The sequence below is a fragment of the Danio rerio genome, chromosome 19 (genome assembly GCF_049306965.1).
Source record: "Danio rerio strain Tuebingen ecotype United States chromosome 19, GRCz12tu, whole genome shotgun sequence".
Taxonomy (NCBI): Eukaryota; Metazoa; Chordata; class Actinopteri; order Cypriniformes; family Danionidae; genus Danio; species Danio rerio.
Genome location: NC_133194.1, coordinates 39,710,243 through 39,725,507, shown reverse-complemented (window position 1 = coordinate 39,725,507; position 15,265 = coordinate 39,710,243). Strand labels below are relative to the sequence as shown.

Genomic DNA, 15,265 nt, shown 5'->3' with positions numbered 1-15,265 from the left:
AATTTGAGTACTAGTAACGTTACTAGTACCAGGTTGGACCCCATTTTGCCTTCAGAATTGCTTTAATCATTTGTGCATAGATTCAACAAGAAACTGGAAAGATTTTATGTACATGATAACATCACACAGTTGCCGCAGATTTGTCGGCTGCACATCCATGATGCGAATCACCCATTCCACCACATCCTAAAGATGCTCTATTGGATTGAGCCTGGTGACTGTGTAGGCCATCTGAGTACAGTGAATTCTTTATCATGTTTAAAACCCAGACTGAGATGATTTACGCTTTATAACATGGCGTGTTATCCTGCTTGAAGTGGCCATCAAAAGATGGGCATACTTAATAATACTCATGTAGGCCGTGGCGTTGACACACTCAATTGGTACTAAGGGGCTCTAAGTGTGAACCGTTGATACAAGGCAGGATGGATCCATGCTTTCATGTTTTTGACACCAAATTCAGACCCTACCATCCGAATGTTGCAGCAGAAATTGAGACTCATCAGACCAGGTGTTTTTCCAATCTTTTATTGTCCAATTTTCTTGAGCCTGTGCAAACTGTACCCTCAGTTTCCTGTTCTTAACATGTTCTTCTGCTGCTGTAGCCCATCCGCCTCATGGTTGGACATGTTGTGCTTTCAGAGATGCTCTTCTGCAGACCTCAGTTTTAATGAGTGGTTATTTTGAGTTACTGTTGCCTTTCTATCAGTCTGGTCCCAGTAGATCGAGTTTCTGAAAAACTCAGACATGCTCGCCTGGCACCAACAACCATGCCACTTTCAAAGTCACTTAAACCACCTTTCTTCTTCATTCTGATGCTCGGTTTGAACTGCAGAACATCGTCTTGACCATGTCTACATCCCTAAATGCATTGAGTTGCTGCCATGTGATTGGCTGATTAGAAATTTGAGTTAACGAGCAGTTAAACAGGTGTACCTAATAAAGTGGCCAGTGAGTATGAATACTAGAATTCAATATCAGCACACACCAATTTAAAACATATACTTTTTTATTTCAAAAATAAACAAAAATTAAAAAATACAACAAAAAATAAAAACCTCACGAATAAACAAATACAAGAAATTAATTCATTTTATTTTATTTTAATTAGAAGCAAAAACATTAAGACAAAACAAAATCAATATATGGAAGGGGGACGAGAATATACATAAATAAGAAGCTTTGGAAAGGTAAAGCTAAGCAAAGCTGCCTTTCAAGCATTAATATTAATTTTTATGATTTTGCATAATATTTAAAAAGTACAGAAATATTCATTATAACAAAAAGAAAATTAAAATTTTCATACTTTCAAGACAAACTCTGATTAATTAGTAAACAGTGCTTGCTGCATAGCTAATGGCATTTTATTCACATGCACCACTGACATTTTTGGCAATAGTTTAGTCTTGAATTACTGTATTAGATCTGCCTTAAGCAGATGATAACAGTCATCTCTTGCAATAAGTTCTAGTTACATGCTAAGCTAATTGGCAAAGTTATATGAACACAGTTTTTAGCTCAGAAAGGCACTGCTGAGGGTATCAAGTGTGGTGCCACTCATTCATTCATTCATTCATTCATTCATTCAGGTTCAAGCGTCTGGATTGTTTTACATGAGTCTGGTAATGGCACTGGATAGAAAGTCTTCATAACTCATCCTCACGTTGCCGGTCATGCCGGTGTCTTTCTCTCTGAAGGCCTGGGTCATGCTCTGGAGCTGCGTACACACCTGAATGAAGCGGTCCAGCTGGAGAACGCCGGTCCCACCGCGCACAGAGTAACGGTTCACCAGCTCCTGAATGAACTGAGGACTCAGATTGTAGCCCATCTGAGATAATGCTGCAAAAAACACAGTGGGGAACAGAATCAGTGTGACATGGATTAGTTGACTGCGTGAAATTGATCAATAATAATGTATACAGACATTATAATTCAGAAAACCTGATTCAATTTTCAAATGTTTTCTATTTCAGTAGTCTGTTTTTAAATTATATCTATTTATGTCAATTTAAAGATGAATTTACAGCCATTATTACTTTACTCTTGAGTGTCAGAAAACAGTTTAATATGCTGATTTGCTCCTCATTAAACATATAATTATTATTATTTCTGCAATAAGCTTGCGGAAATGTTTTTCAGGGGCTAAACAAAAATTCAAACATGATTTACATCTTTTTTTTTTCAAGCTTGTATTAATCATTTTTTTTCTGTTCAACTGTATTTTTTCTTTTCCTGCTATGGGTGTCCATGGCTAACTTTTCAAACATTCTTCAAAATATCTTCTCCTGTGTTAAAAAACAAACTAAAACAAATAAACTCTTTGGAACCACTTGAGGGTAAGTAAATGGAGTATATTTCAATTTCCGAGTGAACTATCCCTTTGATGTTTTTCAATTGTGATGCCTGATTTCGAGCCTGGTTTCTCTCGAGTTTTTTCCCCTTCACTTTCGTCAATTGGTGAAGTTTTTTCCTTGCCACAGTTGCCATTGGCTTGTTTGTTTGGGACTTGTGGAACTGCACATCAATGGATTTGTTCTTCAGTGTTTGGGCTTTCAACAGTGAAAATTAAACCACCCTGAACTGAACTTCAACTCTGAAAACTGGACTGACGAAGTTTCAATTTACTAGAATCTTCTGAGTGAAGTTGCTTTGACACAAAATGCAAAGTGCAACATAAAAAAAGATGAATTGAAGCTGTTTTTTTCAGATTGAAAAACAAAAACTATATATTGTAAAATATATACACTCACCGGCCACTTTATTAGGTACACCTGTCCAACTGCTCATTAACTCAAATTTCTAATCAGACAACAACAATGCAGCAACCTAATGCATTTAGGCATGTAGACATGGTCAAGATGATCTGCTGCAGTTCAAACTGAGCATCAGAATTGAGAAGAAAGATGATTTAAATGACTGAACGTGGCATGGTTGTTGGTGCCAGAAGGGCTGGTCTGAGTATTTCAGAAACTGCTGATCTACTGGGATTTTCATGCACAATTCTCTAGGGTTCACAGAGAATGGTCCAAAAAAAGAGAAAATATGAAGTGAGCAGCAGTTCTGTGGGCGCAAATGCCTTGTTGATGTCAGAGGGGTATGGCCAGACTGGTTTGAGCTTATAAAAAGACAACAGTAACTCAAATAAGCAATCGTTACAACTGAGGTATGCAGAAGAGCATCTACATGTCCAACCTTGAAGTGGATTGGCTACAGCAGCAGAAGACCACACCGAGTGTGGCCACTCCTGTCAGCTAAGAACAGGAAACGGAAGCAATTTGCACAGGCTCACCAAAATTGGACAATAGAAGACTAGAAAAACATTGTCTGGTCTGATAAGTCTCAATTTCTGCTGTGACATTCGGATGGTAGGGTCAAAATTTGGCATCAACAACATGAAAGCTTGGATTCATCCTGCCTTGTATCAACGGTTCAGGCTGGAGGTAGTGGTGTAATGCTGTGGGGGATATTTTCTTGGCACACTGTGAGCTCATTAGTACCAATTAAGCATTGTGCCACAGCCTACCCGAGTGTTGCTGACCATGTCCATCCAATGTACCCATCTTCTGACGGCTATTTCCAACAGGATAACGTGCCATGTCAAAAAGCGCGAATCATCTCAGACTGGTTTCTTGAACATGAGTTCACTGTACTCAAATGGCCTCCACAGTCACCAGAGCTCAATCCAATAGAGCACTTTTAGGATGTGGTGGAATGGAAGATTCGCATCATGGATGTGCAGCCGACAAATCTGCAGCAACTGTGATGCTATCTTGTCAATATGGACCAAAATCTATGAGGAATATTTCCAGCACCTTGTTGAATCTATGCCACGAAGGATTAAGGCAGTTCTGAAGGCAAAAGGGGCTTCAACCTGATACTAGTAAGGCGTACCTAATAAAGTGACCAGTGAGTGTAAATATAAACTAAATATAAAATAGTTAATCATTAAATTAAATGCATTCTTTCTTTTTCTTTCTTTCTTTTTTTACTCTCTTTCTTTATCTTTCTTTTAGATAGATAATTAATTTTATAAGATGATTAATTTTATTATATATCTATAAAATAAATTCCAGACTGAGAAAAATACATCTTAACACCAGATGCAAACAGGTTTGTGCTTCTTATTGAGAAATAAAGGACTTACCCCCCCCGCAAAAAAATACTAAATCTAAATGTGTTATTTTTCTCTACAGGTCCCACTCTCAGTTGTTTTTTTGCACAGTTTTCATCAACACTGTCACTCAGCAGTAATCGTCCATGCACTTTCAGGCCTATTCACATCTCTATAATGGCTTCAACTATCGTAGCAGATGAAACATTGCTCCAGCAGTTGTGAATAGCCTTGTTCATTCAAAATCAATGAGTATAAAAAAGGCACTGCAAGACAGCGTCTATGAGTTTTGTGGTTATTTTAAGAGCAATTTCTCATGACGTCTCAACAAATAAAATTGCACAGGATTAGATGGGAAAAAAGAACTTCACTGAAGAAAACACAAGCTTATAGCAACTGCCTCTTTCCTTTTCAACTTGTTTGTCATGCAACTGCTAAATCTTGAGCGTTTATGTGACCTAACCTTTCTATATTTACACATTTGTTGTTGTTTTTTTTTTTGCCAGGAAACTTGACTAATCAAGGATAATTGTAATTATGCTTTGTCTATTGAGAAATTCCTTAGAGCAGTAAACAAAAACACTGTAATCTTCAAATAGATATGTGAAATGCTATGTGAATATCTTTAAGGAAAACATATAGAAAACAGTTGATGAAAGCAGCAAAAAACTTGCTGTGTTTAGATTGAGGCTATGATTAATTCACTGACCAAGCCTTAATATTATAGCAAAGTCATCGACAGAATTCATCACAAGCAAAAATTGCTTGATTAAAAATGCACTGCATTTAAATAAAAACTTTTGGCGAATGGCTGGTAGGTTTAAAGGATATAATATAATACAATATAATATAATTATAATCTATAATAATGATAATTTGACAATTTGTAGTATACACTGTTAATTTAGATTATTTAGATATAGCAGAATTAAGATCAATATATTACAGTGTTCGGCATAAATGAGTACACCCCATTTAAAAATTTGTATCTATTTCTCTGTGAATATAGGTGATATATTTTGGTGCATTAGTTCAAAACTGATTTATAAAACAGATATATTTATTAAAACAATATCTTAGTCACCAAACATCTTTAGAAATAGAAAAATAATAAATGAATGGCACGGTGGCTCAGTGGTTGGCACTGTCGCCTCATAGCAAAAAGGTCGCTGGTTCGAGTCTTGGCTGGGTCACTTGGCACTTCTGTGTGGAGTTTGCATGTTCACCCCGTGTTTGTGTGGGTTTCCTCCGGGTGCTCCGGTTTTGGCGTTATTGTATGAGTGCATGAGTGAATGTGAGAGTGTATGGGTGTTTTCCAGTACTGGGTTGTGGCTGGAAGGGCATCCGCTGCATAAAACATATGCCAGAATAGTTGGCAGTTCATTCCTCTGTGGCAATCTATGACAAATAAGGGACTAAGTCGAAGGAAAACAAATGAATGTAGATAATACATTTAACTTAAGCAAAATATTTTTGTGCACACCCCACCCCCCAAAAGAAACAGAAAAACTACAAACTGTACAAAAATATTTTTCTCTTGCTTTTTTTGTTTTTAAGTTTTTATTTAAAATTTTTCACTAACATAAAAATTTGGATGTACTCATGTTTGGATTGTTCTCTCAAGTTATTTTCTTAGATTACCCTAAGATTTGACTTTAGTACTGACTAAACTAATGTATATGCACAAATTATAGGCCTGCACGATTAATCGTTTGTAAAACGAAATCACGATTTAAAAAGGTGCGATTTTCAAACTGTAAAAGCTGCAGTTATTTTGATTATTACTAATGGCGAGGAAGGTGAGCGCAAGTAGCCTAATTAAAATGCTCCAACTACTTAAAAAGCAGACAACTGTTACAAAAGAACCTATGACCCCCATTTCACTGCTACGGATGAAGAAAATAAAAGCTGTTCCTCTCTCAATATATAATAGTATTATTATTATATATACTTATAAATCATACATTTCAATTCAAAAGGTTTTGTGTTGTAAAGTTAAATCTAAAACTGTGTATGGAAAGCTTTGTCAGTGCACCGTGAATGTCAAAGATTCATGTGAAAAATGTAACAACCTAAATGTAAAGGTTTTAAAGGTTTTATACATACACACACACATATATATATATATATATATATATATATATATATATATATATATATATATATATATATATATATATATCCTTTATTTAATTAATTCAAACTAGTGTAGTTATTATTTTTAAACAACATTATTGACTATTTATTAATCTGTCATGACAACTGACAACTTTACTAGATTATTATTTTTTTAATTAATTAAATAGAAGCATAGTGTAGCTAACTTCATGATTATGCTTAGTCTTTCTTTGGTACTATATTACCACCACATCAAACCAGCAGCTCTTTTTATGAAAATATAGTAAATCACATTAGAAACTGCAAATTTGATCAGGTAACAAATACATTATTATCAAGCATCATATTAAATATTTTTGAGGGGTCATACTCATATATGCGGATCATTATATTATACTATATTATGTTATATTATATTGTATCATATATAACATTACATTATATATCATATTATATCAAATATATTTATATTATACATCATATTATATTATATCATATATGATATTATATTATATAGTGTATTATATTGTACTATATCATTGTATATTGTATTATATTATATTATATTATATTATATTATATTATATTATATTATATTATATTATATTATATTATATCATGTTATATTATTACATTATATTATATTATATTATATTATATTAAAATTAATGCTTTTAAAATATTCCTTCTGCACATCAAGCCTGAATATATTTGATTAAAAATACAGAAGTTAAATTTGGCAAATAATTTTTTTTTGATTATAATTACTCTTGTGTTTTAAAGCTGCATTTTCTGCTAAATTACTTCTATAACGTTTAAAAACTTGATTTAAAATAAATTGAACCCTTTATCAAACAATGCTGAGCAGAAACCTTTGCCAGAGTCTCCACAAAAACATAAGCAGAGTTCACCCACCACTGTCAAGTATTTCAAGCCAGTGCATTTGGCTCCTGAACACAGAATAGCAAGGCGATGTTGGAATCTGTGATTACTCGCTGTAACTGTCGTCATAACAGTGTGAACATGTGTCCATAACAGCAAACGGTCATCTCTCCTGACCCCTTGACAGACTCACCCTGGTGCATCTCATTGGTGTTGATTGATCCGGATCGGTCACGGTCGAACTGCTGGAACGCTGCCCTCCACTGCTGCAAAAACGTCCACAATGCGGAGAAACCAAACACATCCACACGGCCCGATTTAGTCTTGTCAAACATATCTGGAAATGAAGACAAAGCACAGATTCCTACTTCAATTTCCTTTGGCGGGCGTCATCAGATGACTTCTATTTTTGCATTGTTTGCTTGACATTGCGGTGCTCTAAATTCAGTTATATGGGGATTTAAGCATCCACTCGATAATGTAACTGCTGTCAGGAGGTTTATGTTAACAATGGAGGCACTCACTGAGCATCATAATGCAGGTTTCGTCATTGAAAGAGGAGTTGTTGAAGTTCATGAGTGCCTGCTTCAGCTCTTTTGCATTAATGTAGCCACTCTGGTCTGAATCCACTGTTGAAAACCACTGGTAGGCTTCAGGGTTCACACCGGGTGGAACGTTACCTGCAATAGAGGGATAAAGAAAGACTATGTAAGTGAGTCTGAGTCATTTTTATTCATTCATTTAAGGTAAATCAAAAATCATTCATTCATTCATTTTCTTTTCAGCTTAGTCCCTTTAATAATCTGGGGTCGCCACAGTGGAATGAACCGCCAACTTATCCAGCACATGTTTTACGCAGCGGATGCCCTTCCTTGCAGTAAGGCGACAACACTACCTATTGCGCCCCATTCAAAACTTTTAAATTGAATTAATAAAACCAAAAAAGGAATACATTAGTAAGTCTGATTCATTTTTATTCATTAATTTAGGGCAAATTAGTTAGTTCACAAATTTTAAATTGAATTTATGAAACCAAAACAGGACTACATTAGTGAGTCTGACTCATTTTTATATATTAATTTAAATTAGTCCATTCAAAACTTTTAAATTGAATTAATGAAACCATTTTCTTTCATTTTAGAATATTAACATACTACTACTGATACTTTATTACTTCAAGAATCATTAAATGCGCCCCAAATGGCACACTATGCACTTACGCACTCAAAAGCATAGTATATGCAAGTAGTTTCGTCTCAAATGAAACACTAATGGCTTTTGCTAAGCGGAAATATAAACAGTTTTCCTGATGACGTTTGACAGTTGCCAAATTTGTGAAAAAAATGACCAAACTACCAAATAATACCTGCCATGAGTATAGCTGCATTCACCATCAGGATGTGGTATAATCACTCTTGTAGGAGAATCTAGATCTCTCAATCCAAAATATATAAGCTCCACCACTTTCACTACATAAGCAAAGCAGTGGTCTTTGAGTATTTCACACTTCATTTTAATGGTACATCATCTGTGAATTTAAAGTACACCTATTATTTTTAAAGTTTACAGTGTGAATGCACTACTTACACTATTATACTACAAAATGGTACAGAACTGCATTAGCATGCGATTTGGGATATACCTAATATTTTTTAGTTTATAGACAGTTTAACCTAAAGGGCAATTATTTTACCCCTTTTTTAAATATTTATAATAAGTCGGAGTTGGAGTTGGAATAAGTTAAGAAAGAAAGAAAGAAAGAAAGAAAGAAAGAAAGAAAGAAAGAAAGAAAGAAAGAAACAAAGAAAGAAAGAAAGAAAGAAAAAGAAAGAGTGGTTTGAAATGATAATTATTAATTTGATTAATATTCATTTATATTTTAATTGTTTGAATTTGAGGGGACTTTCAGGTGTTTTGAACTGAAGCACATTAGTGTACGACAGTGTTAGTTTAACATAGTACTATTTTAATATTTATTTGAATTAACTAGTCTGCATTTAAATTTAAATTTGAAAAAATATATTGTAGTCTTATATATATATATATATATATATATATATATATATATATATATATATATATATATATATATATATATATATATATATATATATATATATATATATATATATATATATATATATATATATATATATATATTCTTTTTATTTACATTTTGGTTGAATATGTCTATATAGTTAATTATTTTATATAGGTATTTTTAGTTTTAGTTATTAATTTAAATACTAAACTACTATATTTCAACAAACTAAACAAAAACAAATTATAAATGACAGACAGAACATTAGTTTGAAATTAAAAATAACCCTAGTGTATACAGCAGAAACTAAATTAGCTCATTTATACTCACATGACATCTCTTATGTATTGAATAGAGCTGTTTAAGATACAGCATATGCATAAATGTGCAAAAGAAATTGTTCATTACTTTGAAAAATGAGCAGAATGATGATGAGGACAAGCAGTCCTACAGGTCATGTTTGAGAAAAAAAAAAAAAAAACATTGGAAATGGGTTGAACATGAGCAAGCCTATGCTGTCAGTGATATGTCGTCTCGGTCCCAAGAGGGACAAGAATAAGTTGTGCAATTTGGTGAAGCGCAGACGGTCACTGTATCCCTCGGGAGGAATAAGCACTGTTCAGAGGACAGTCTTCGAATCTGACAGCCATTCCCACAGGACATTATAGAATACTTATGGACTTAAACGCAGGCAGAGACAACCGCACGAACCTTTTCTCTCGGAATTATTACCACACTCATCACTCTAATTCTCCCCTGGGCACGTTCTGTACCAGATCAGTACAAGATGCTTGTGCCATCCTGTGGTGTATCAGCATCAGTCATTTGTGAGGGGCATATGACACAGCTGCAGAGCAGGAGGATCAAGGACCTTGTCTGCAGCGCCTTCATAAATTCCGATCTTTCGTCTTTTATTCACAGCCCTCGGCCACTGCATGCCTGATGGAACAGCAGCGGCTCGCGGTGTCTTAGCTGCCAACCCTGACACTCAGACATCATCAGTCAAAGCAGCCTAGAGCTGCTGCCGACCACTCCTGAGACCACGCTGAAAAATTCACAAGCTGGAGCAACATCTATTACGCTGCATTTGCAGATGTATGAAGCTGTGGAAAACATTCGGTTAAAAGTGATAGATTGCAAACCACATTCCTAGTATATATTCCTATCAGATCCTATTTAGGAATGTTTATTGTATAATAAAAGGGATAGTTTACATATTAAATTGATGTCATCATTTGCACACTATTTATTTGTTCCAAACCAGTAAAAAAATAAAAATAAAATAAAAAAAAATTATATATATATATATATATATATATATATATATATATATATATATATATATATATATATATATATACACATATATATATACACATATATATATATATATATATATATATATTTTTTTTTTTTTTTTTTTTTTTTTCTTTCTTTCAAGTCAACACAAAAAAAGATATATTAAATAACGTTGACAACTAATAACCATTAATTCCCATAGTATTTGTTTTTCTAGTTACACTTTACAATAAGGCTGTATTAATTAATGTTAGTTGATGTATTTACTAACGCGAACAAAAAACAAACAATGCATTAATTACGATATTTAATCCCATTTTTAAGGTTAGTTAAAGGAAATAAAGTTAATGTAGTGTAATGAAATTTTTATTTAATGGCATGTCAGCAACAAAAGCTATTTTCATGGCAAGAAAATCTCAATAATTAATAAACAATAAAAACCAGCAAACACATAAATACATAAATTAAATACGATTTTTAGCGTTAATACATGATAAAAAGTCTAAAATTGATCCAGGTGTCACTTTGTTAAAAATGTCCTTAAGAAAGTTAATTTCATAAAAAAGCCTTATCATTAAAGTAGGACAGTGCAATAAAATGTGTTTTACAGTAAGGGGATTTGTGCAATTATTCATTGTTAGTTCATATTAACTCACAGTGCTTTCATGTTAACAAGCATGGATTTGGATGTAAATACACATTATACGTTAATAATGCATTAGGAAATGCTGAACTATGATTAATAAATGCTGCACAAGTACTCTTCATTATTAGTTTATGTTAGTAAGAACATTAACTAATGAAACCTTATTGTAAAGTGTGACCATTTTTCTCACTATGGAAGCCAATGGTTACATGTTTCAAACATTCTTCCATATATCTTGTTTTGTGCTAAAAAAAAAAGAAGACGAAAAAAAAAAACCTCAAAAGTGGTATGGAACAAATCAAGTAATGTGATTAAATGATGACAATTTTCATTTTTGGATAATCTATTCATTATTGCAAGTAAAATGTTGTATATTGTTTTAATAATGTATGTTGTAAAAATATTTTGTAGATAAATATATTGTATACTATATAAATATATTGTATAATTTAAAATAATGCATATTGTATTGTTTTTTGGAGTATGTTGTTGTATTTTGCATTGTCTGTATTTTAGAGCCAGCACCTAAGCTTTTCACTCATCATAGTACGTGTGTGGCTGATGATGTGACAATAAAAGTGATTTGATTTGAAATAGGAGTTAAATGTATTAATTAAAAGATTCTAAATTAAAATAATATAGATTACATTTCTAAAGGTTGTGGCTGTTAAAAGACACTTAAAAGCTTTTTTCCAGGTTTAAAACTACACTGTTTGTGTCTGTTACAATGGTCACTGTGTCAGATTATGCATGTTTGATTATTAAGATTATTGTCCCTTCATAGACAAGAAATTAGTCTAAAAAGTGTATTATTGGAGCACAAAACTATATTTTATTTTACCCCTTTGATTAACCTGTTTCATTTTCTCATTGCTTGAGTGATGACTCATGGCAGTTTCAGAAAAACTTGCATAGAAAACAGAGTGAGGTGGTATTTTGACTTAAAATAAAATGCTGTGTTGTGTAGACTTTGTTATAGCTTTGCTCAATGTTTTGTTATTCTACTGGCTATAAAGGACAAGAGCATAATTTTCTACTGATTTTGAGTACAAACGGTATGAATGAATACTCTTAAATATTCTTACAAATATAACAACCTTTTCACAAGTTCATATTCAGCTTTTTATTGGATTTTGCATTCTGTTACGTGATCATTTACTTTTCAAAGGCAGGTTAGCAAGATGAATATGTGTTTTTATTTATATCAATTCACTTTAAAAGTTCTGCTGAAAATATTGAGTTTTTACCTACAGATCTTACAATGCTTTTGTTTCAATCGTCTATACCGGGTAATGCTAAATACAGTAGTCTACATTAAAAGTGGGCCAAATGAATATTTCAATACTGTCCTAAGTCAAGAGTGGATATTGTCCAGTAGTTTTAGGGCAACTTTGATACTTTTTATTTTTTAATTTTAAATGTTGACTACTGTTGACATATTAATAAAAATACAATGATCATAATGCAAGCCATGCACATTGTTTGCATTTTAAACGCTTAATTATATTTTATATCATCAATTCAAGTTTAGCTTAAGAATATTTTTTAGGGCCAATGGAACCACACAAATATGCAAACAGGAATAATTTAGTAGTATATATATATGATACCTATATAATACTTAGCCCAACTAAAACACAGTAGAGTTACACATGTCTAACCTGCTGATCCCTGCTGACGGTATGGTCCTCCTTGAGGTTGTCCATAACCTCCGTATGGACCCCCTGGAGCTTGACCCCCTCCGTATGGTGCTCTTGGACCAGGTTGACCATAAGATCCATATGGAGACCCTCCTCCATACTGTTGCCCTGGAGGGGCACTGCCATAAGGTGAACCATACTGTCCAGCAGCAGGACCACCTGCATATGGTGCCCTTGGAGGCTGCTGCCACTGGGGAGCATTACCCCCTGGTCCCGAATAACCCTTTGGAAACAAGTAAAGAAAAGCATACGATATTAACTAGCTGAAATGAAATGCTTGTCATTGGGGTAAAGTGGGTTTTATATTCGCACATTCGTTCATTTTTGACCAATGACAATTTGTGACATGCTACTTTGAATATTGGGTCCTAAATTACAAACAAGAACGTCTTCAAAACAACATAAGCACTATTTAATTGACTGAACATTGTGTACTTTGATAATGATTGGCTGCTAATATGATTTCCCTTATTTTGAATTTCCAAAAAATAATTTTCTGAAATGATATTTGGTACCACATTTGCGAATATAAAACCAACTTTACCTCAAAACTGTTGTCAGTTGTGGTCTATAACAAATACAAATGCAATATCAAAGAATAATTAATAATAAAAATATTTCAAATGTTAATATTATGCTATTGTATTGAGGTTAAATTGGTTTTATATTTACATATTCTGACTTTGGTGTTCAATAAAATACTAAAGCAGAATGTAAAAAGGCTAATACTGATTAATTATAACGGCATACTTTTTTGAGCACAACTTGTGACACTGTCCCTAAACTGTTTACCACGCTACATTGAATATTGGGTTTTAAATTACAAGCAAGAATGTATTCAAAACAACATAAGCACTATTTAATTGACTGAACAGTGTTGTACTTTGATAGAAATTGGCTGCAAGTATGATTTCCCTATTAAGAATTTCCAAAGAATAATTTTCTGAAATTATATTTGGTACCACATTTGCGAATATAAAACAATTTTGCCTCAATGCTGGCAGTTATATAATTGTATTAAAGTTAAGTTAGTTTTATATTCACACATTCAGACTTTGGTGTTCAATAAAATACAAGAGAAGGATTTAAAATGCCTAATACAGGTTAATTGTAATGACATACATTAATGTTTCACACTAACTTCTGACAGAGACATGGTCCCTAAATAGTTTACCATTCTACGTTGAATATTGGGTCTGTAATCACACATAAGAATGGCTTCAAATCAATATAATCACTATTTAACTGACTGAACAATGTTGTACTTTGATAGTTATTGGGTGCTAATGTGATTTCCCTATTTTGAATTAGCAAAGAATACTTTTCTGAAATTATGTTAAGAAAGTGAAAGTGAATGTGCGAATGTAAAACCAACTTTACCTCAATTATAATTGTCAGTACAGCAGTAAACAGAAACAGATATTGATATTCCAATTCCGAGGAATAACACGAGAGCACATATTTACATATTTAATCCATTCACGTCACTGCATTTTTTCCATACAATGAAGGTGACTGTCTAGCATCCTCTCTTGTGTTTTGCGGATGAAAAGTGGCAACATTAATACACGAAGTTATACTGGTACACTCACGTTGTTATACTGTGATTATAGACCCTGGAATACATGTGAAATACGGTTTACTGACGGATGAGGGGAAAGAACACCACGGCTAGATTCAAGAGAGACATTTCTATTGTTAATCTTGGTCATATGACATTAACTAAAAAGATGCGTATGTTCACTAACGTTAAAACTACTGAAAGGCACGCGATTAACTGATTTGTTCAAACAAAAACCAAGGCATTGTACTTGTCATCACATTGTACATCACAGTAGCAACAGGGCTAACTGATTAGCCTAAAAGCCTGTTTCTACAAATATTTACGCGATTGTGCGAGTAATTAAGCATAATTTCACTATACATTAAGTTCAGATTCTAAGACACAAACCAGACACCCACATAAACATAAAACACACATATATTAATGTCAAATAGTTAAACCCGGAAGACAAACTTTACCTGTCCGTATTGATAACTCATTCCGCGAAAAATCTTTAGCAAATGGAGCGACTGGGGTTTATTTAACAAGACCCGCCTCTTAACGCTGATTGGTGCGTTTTCACGTTTGTCAACGGAAAAGCCTCATATTTCAATCTGATTGGTTAAAGCAATGGAAAATTGCTCATAGCTTACACTGTGAGTCACGCTATGTACGTAAAGACACGTTTTGTTGTAGTTACCATGTTTATAAAGGAGGATAGATATAATATGTAAGGTAAGAGTTAACATTTTTTATGGAACTTGAAATGAAAGTTCATCAAATAAGGTTTTTACACAGAGCCCTGTGACTAAAGATTTGTCCTGACTTGACTTGACATTGTCATTAGATGATAAGATCTAACCTTATTTTGACGATCCGTTTGTTGAATTTAAGTTACATTGCATCTACATGCAAACTAATTCTT

The 15,265-nt window shown here is 33.3% G+C and overlaps 2 protein-coding genes across 2 annotated transcripts in view; one reads left to right on the top strand and one right to left on the bottom strand.

Annotated features, from left to right (window-relative positions):
* Positions 1-15,265, top strand: part of LOC137488539 (uncharacterized) — a 366,016-nt gene that overhangs the window by 107,049 nt on the left and 243,702 nt on the right. The gene's annotated exons all lie outside the window — the stretch shown is intronic.
* pef1 (penta-EF-hand domain containing 1) lies at positions 1,084-14,859 on the bottom strand. The gene is given in 5 exon segments (NM_001003643.1): positions 1,084-1,839; positions 7,305-7,448; positions 7,636-7,791; positions 12,759-13,020; positions 14,820-14,859. Coding segments are annotated over 5 exon segments (813 nt in total). The 5' UTR covers positions 14,841-14,859; the 3' UTR covers positions 1,084-1,609.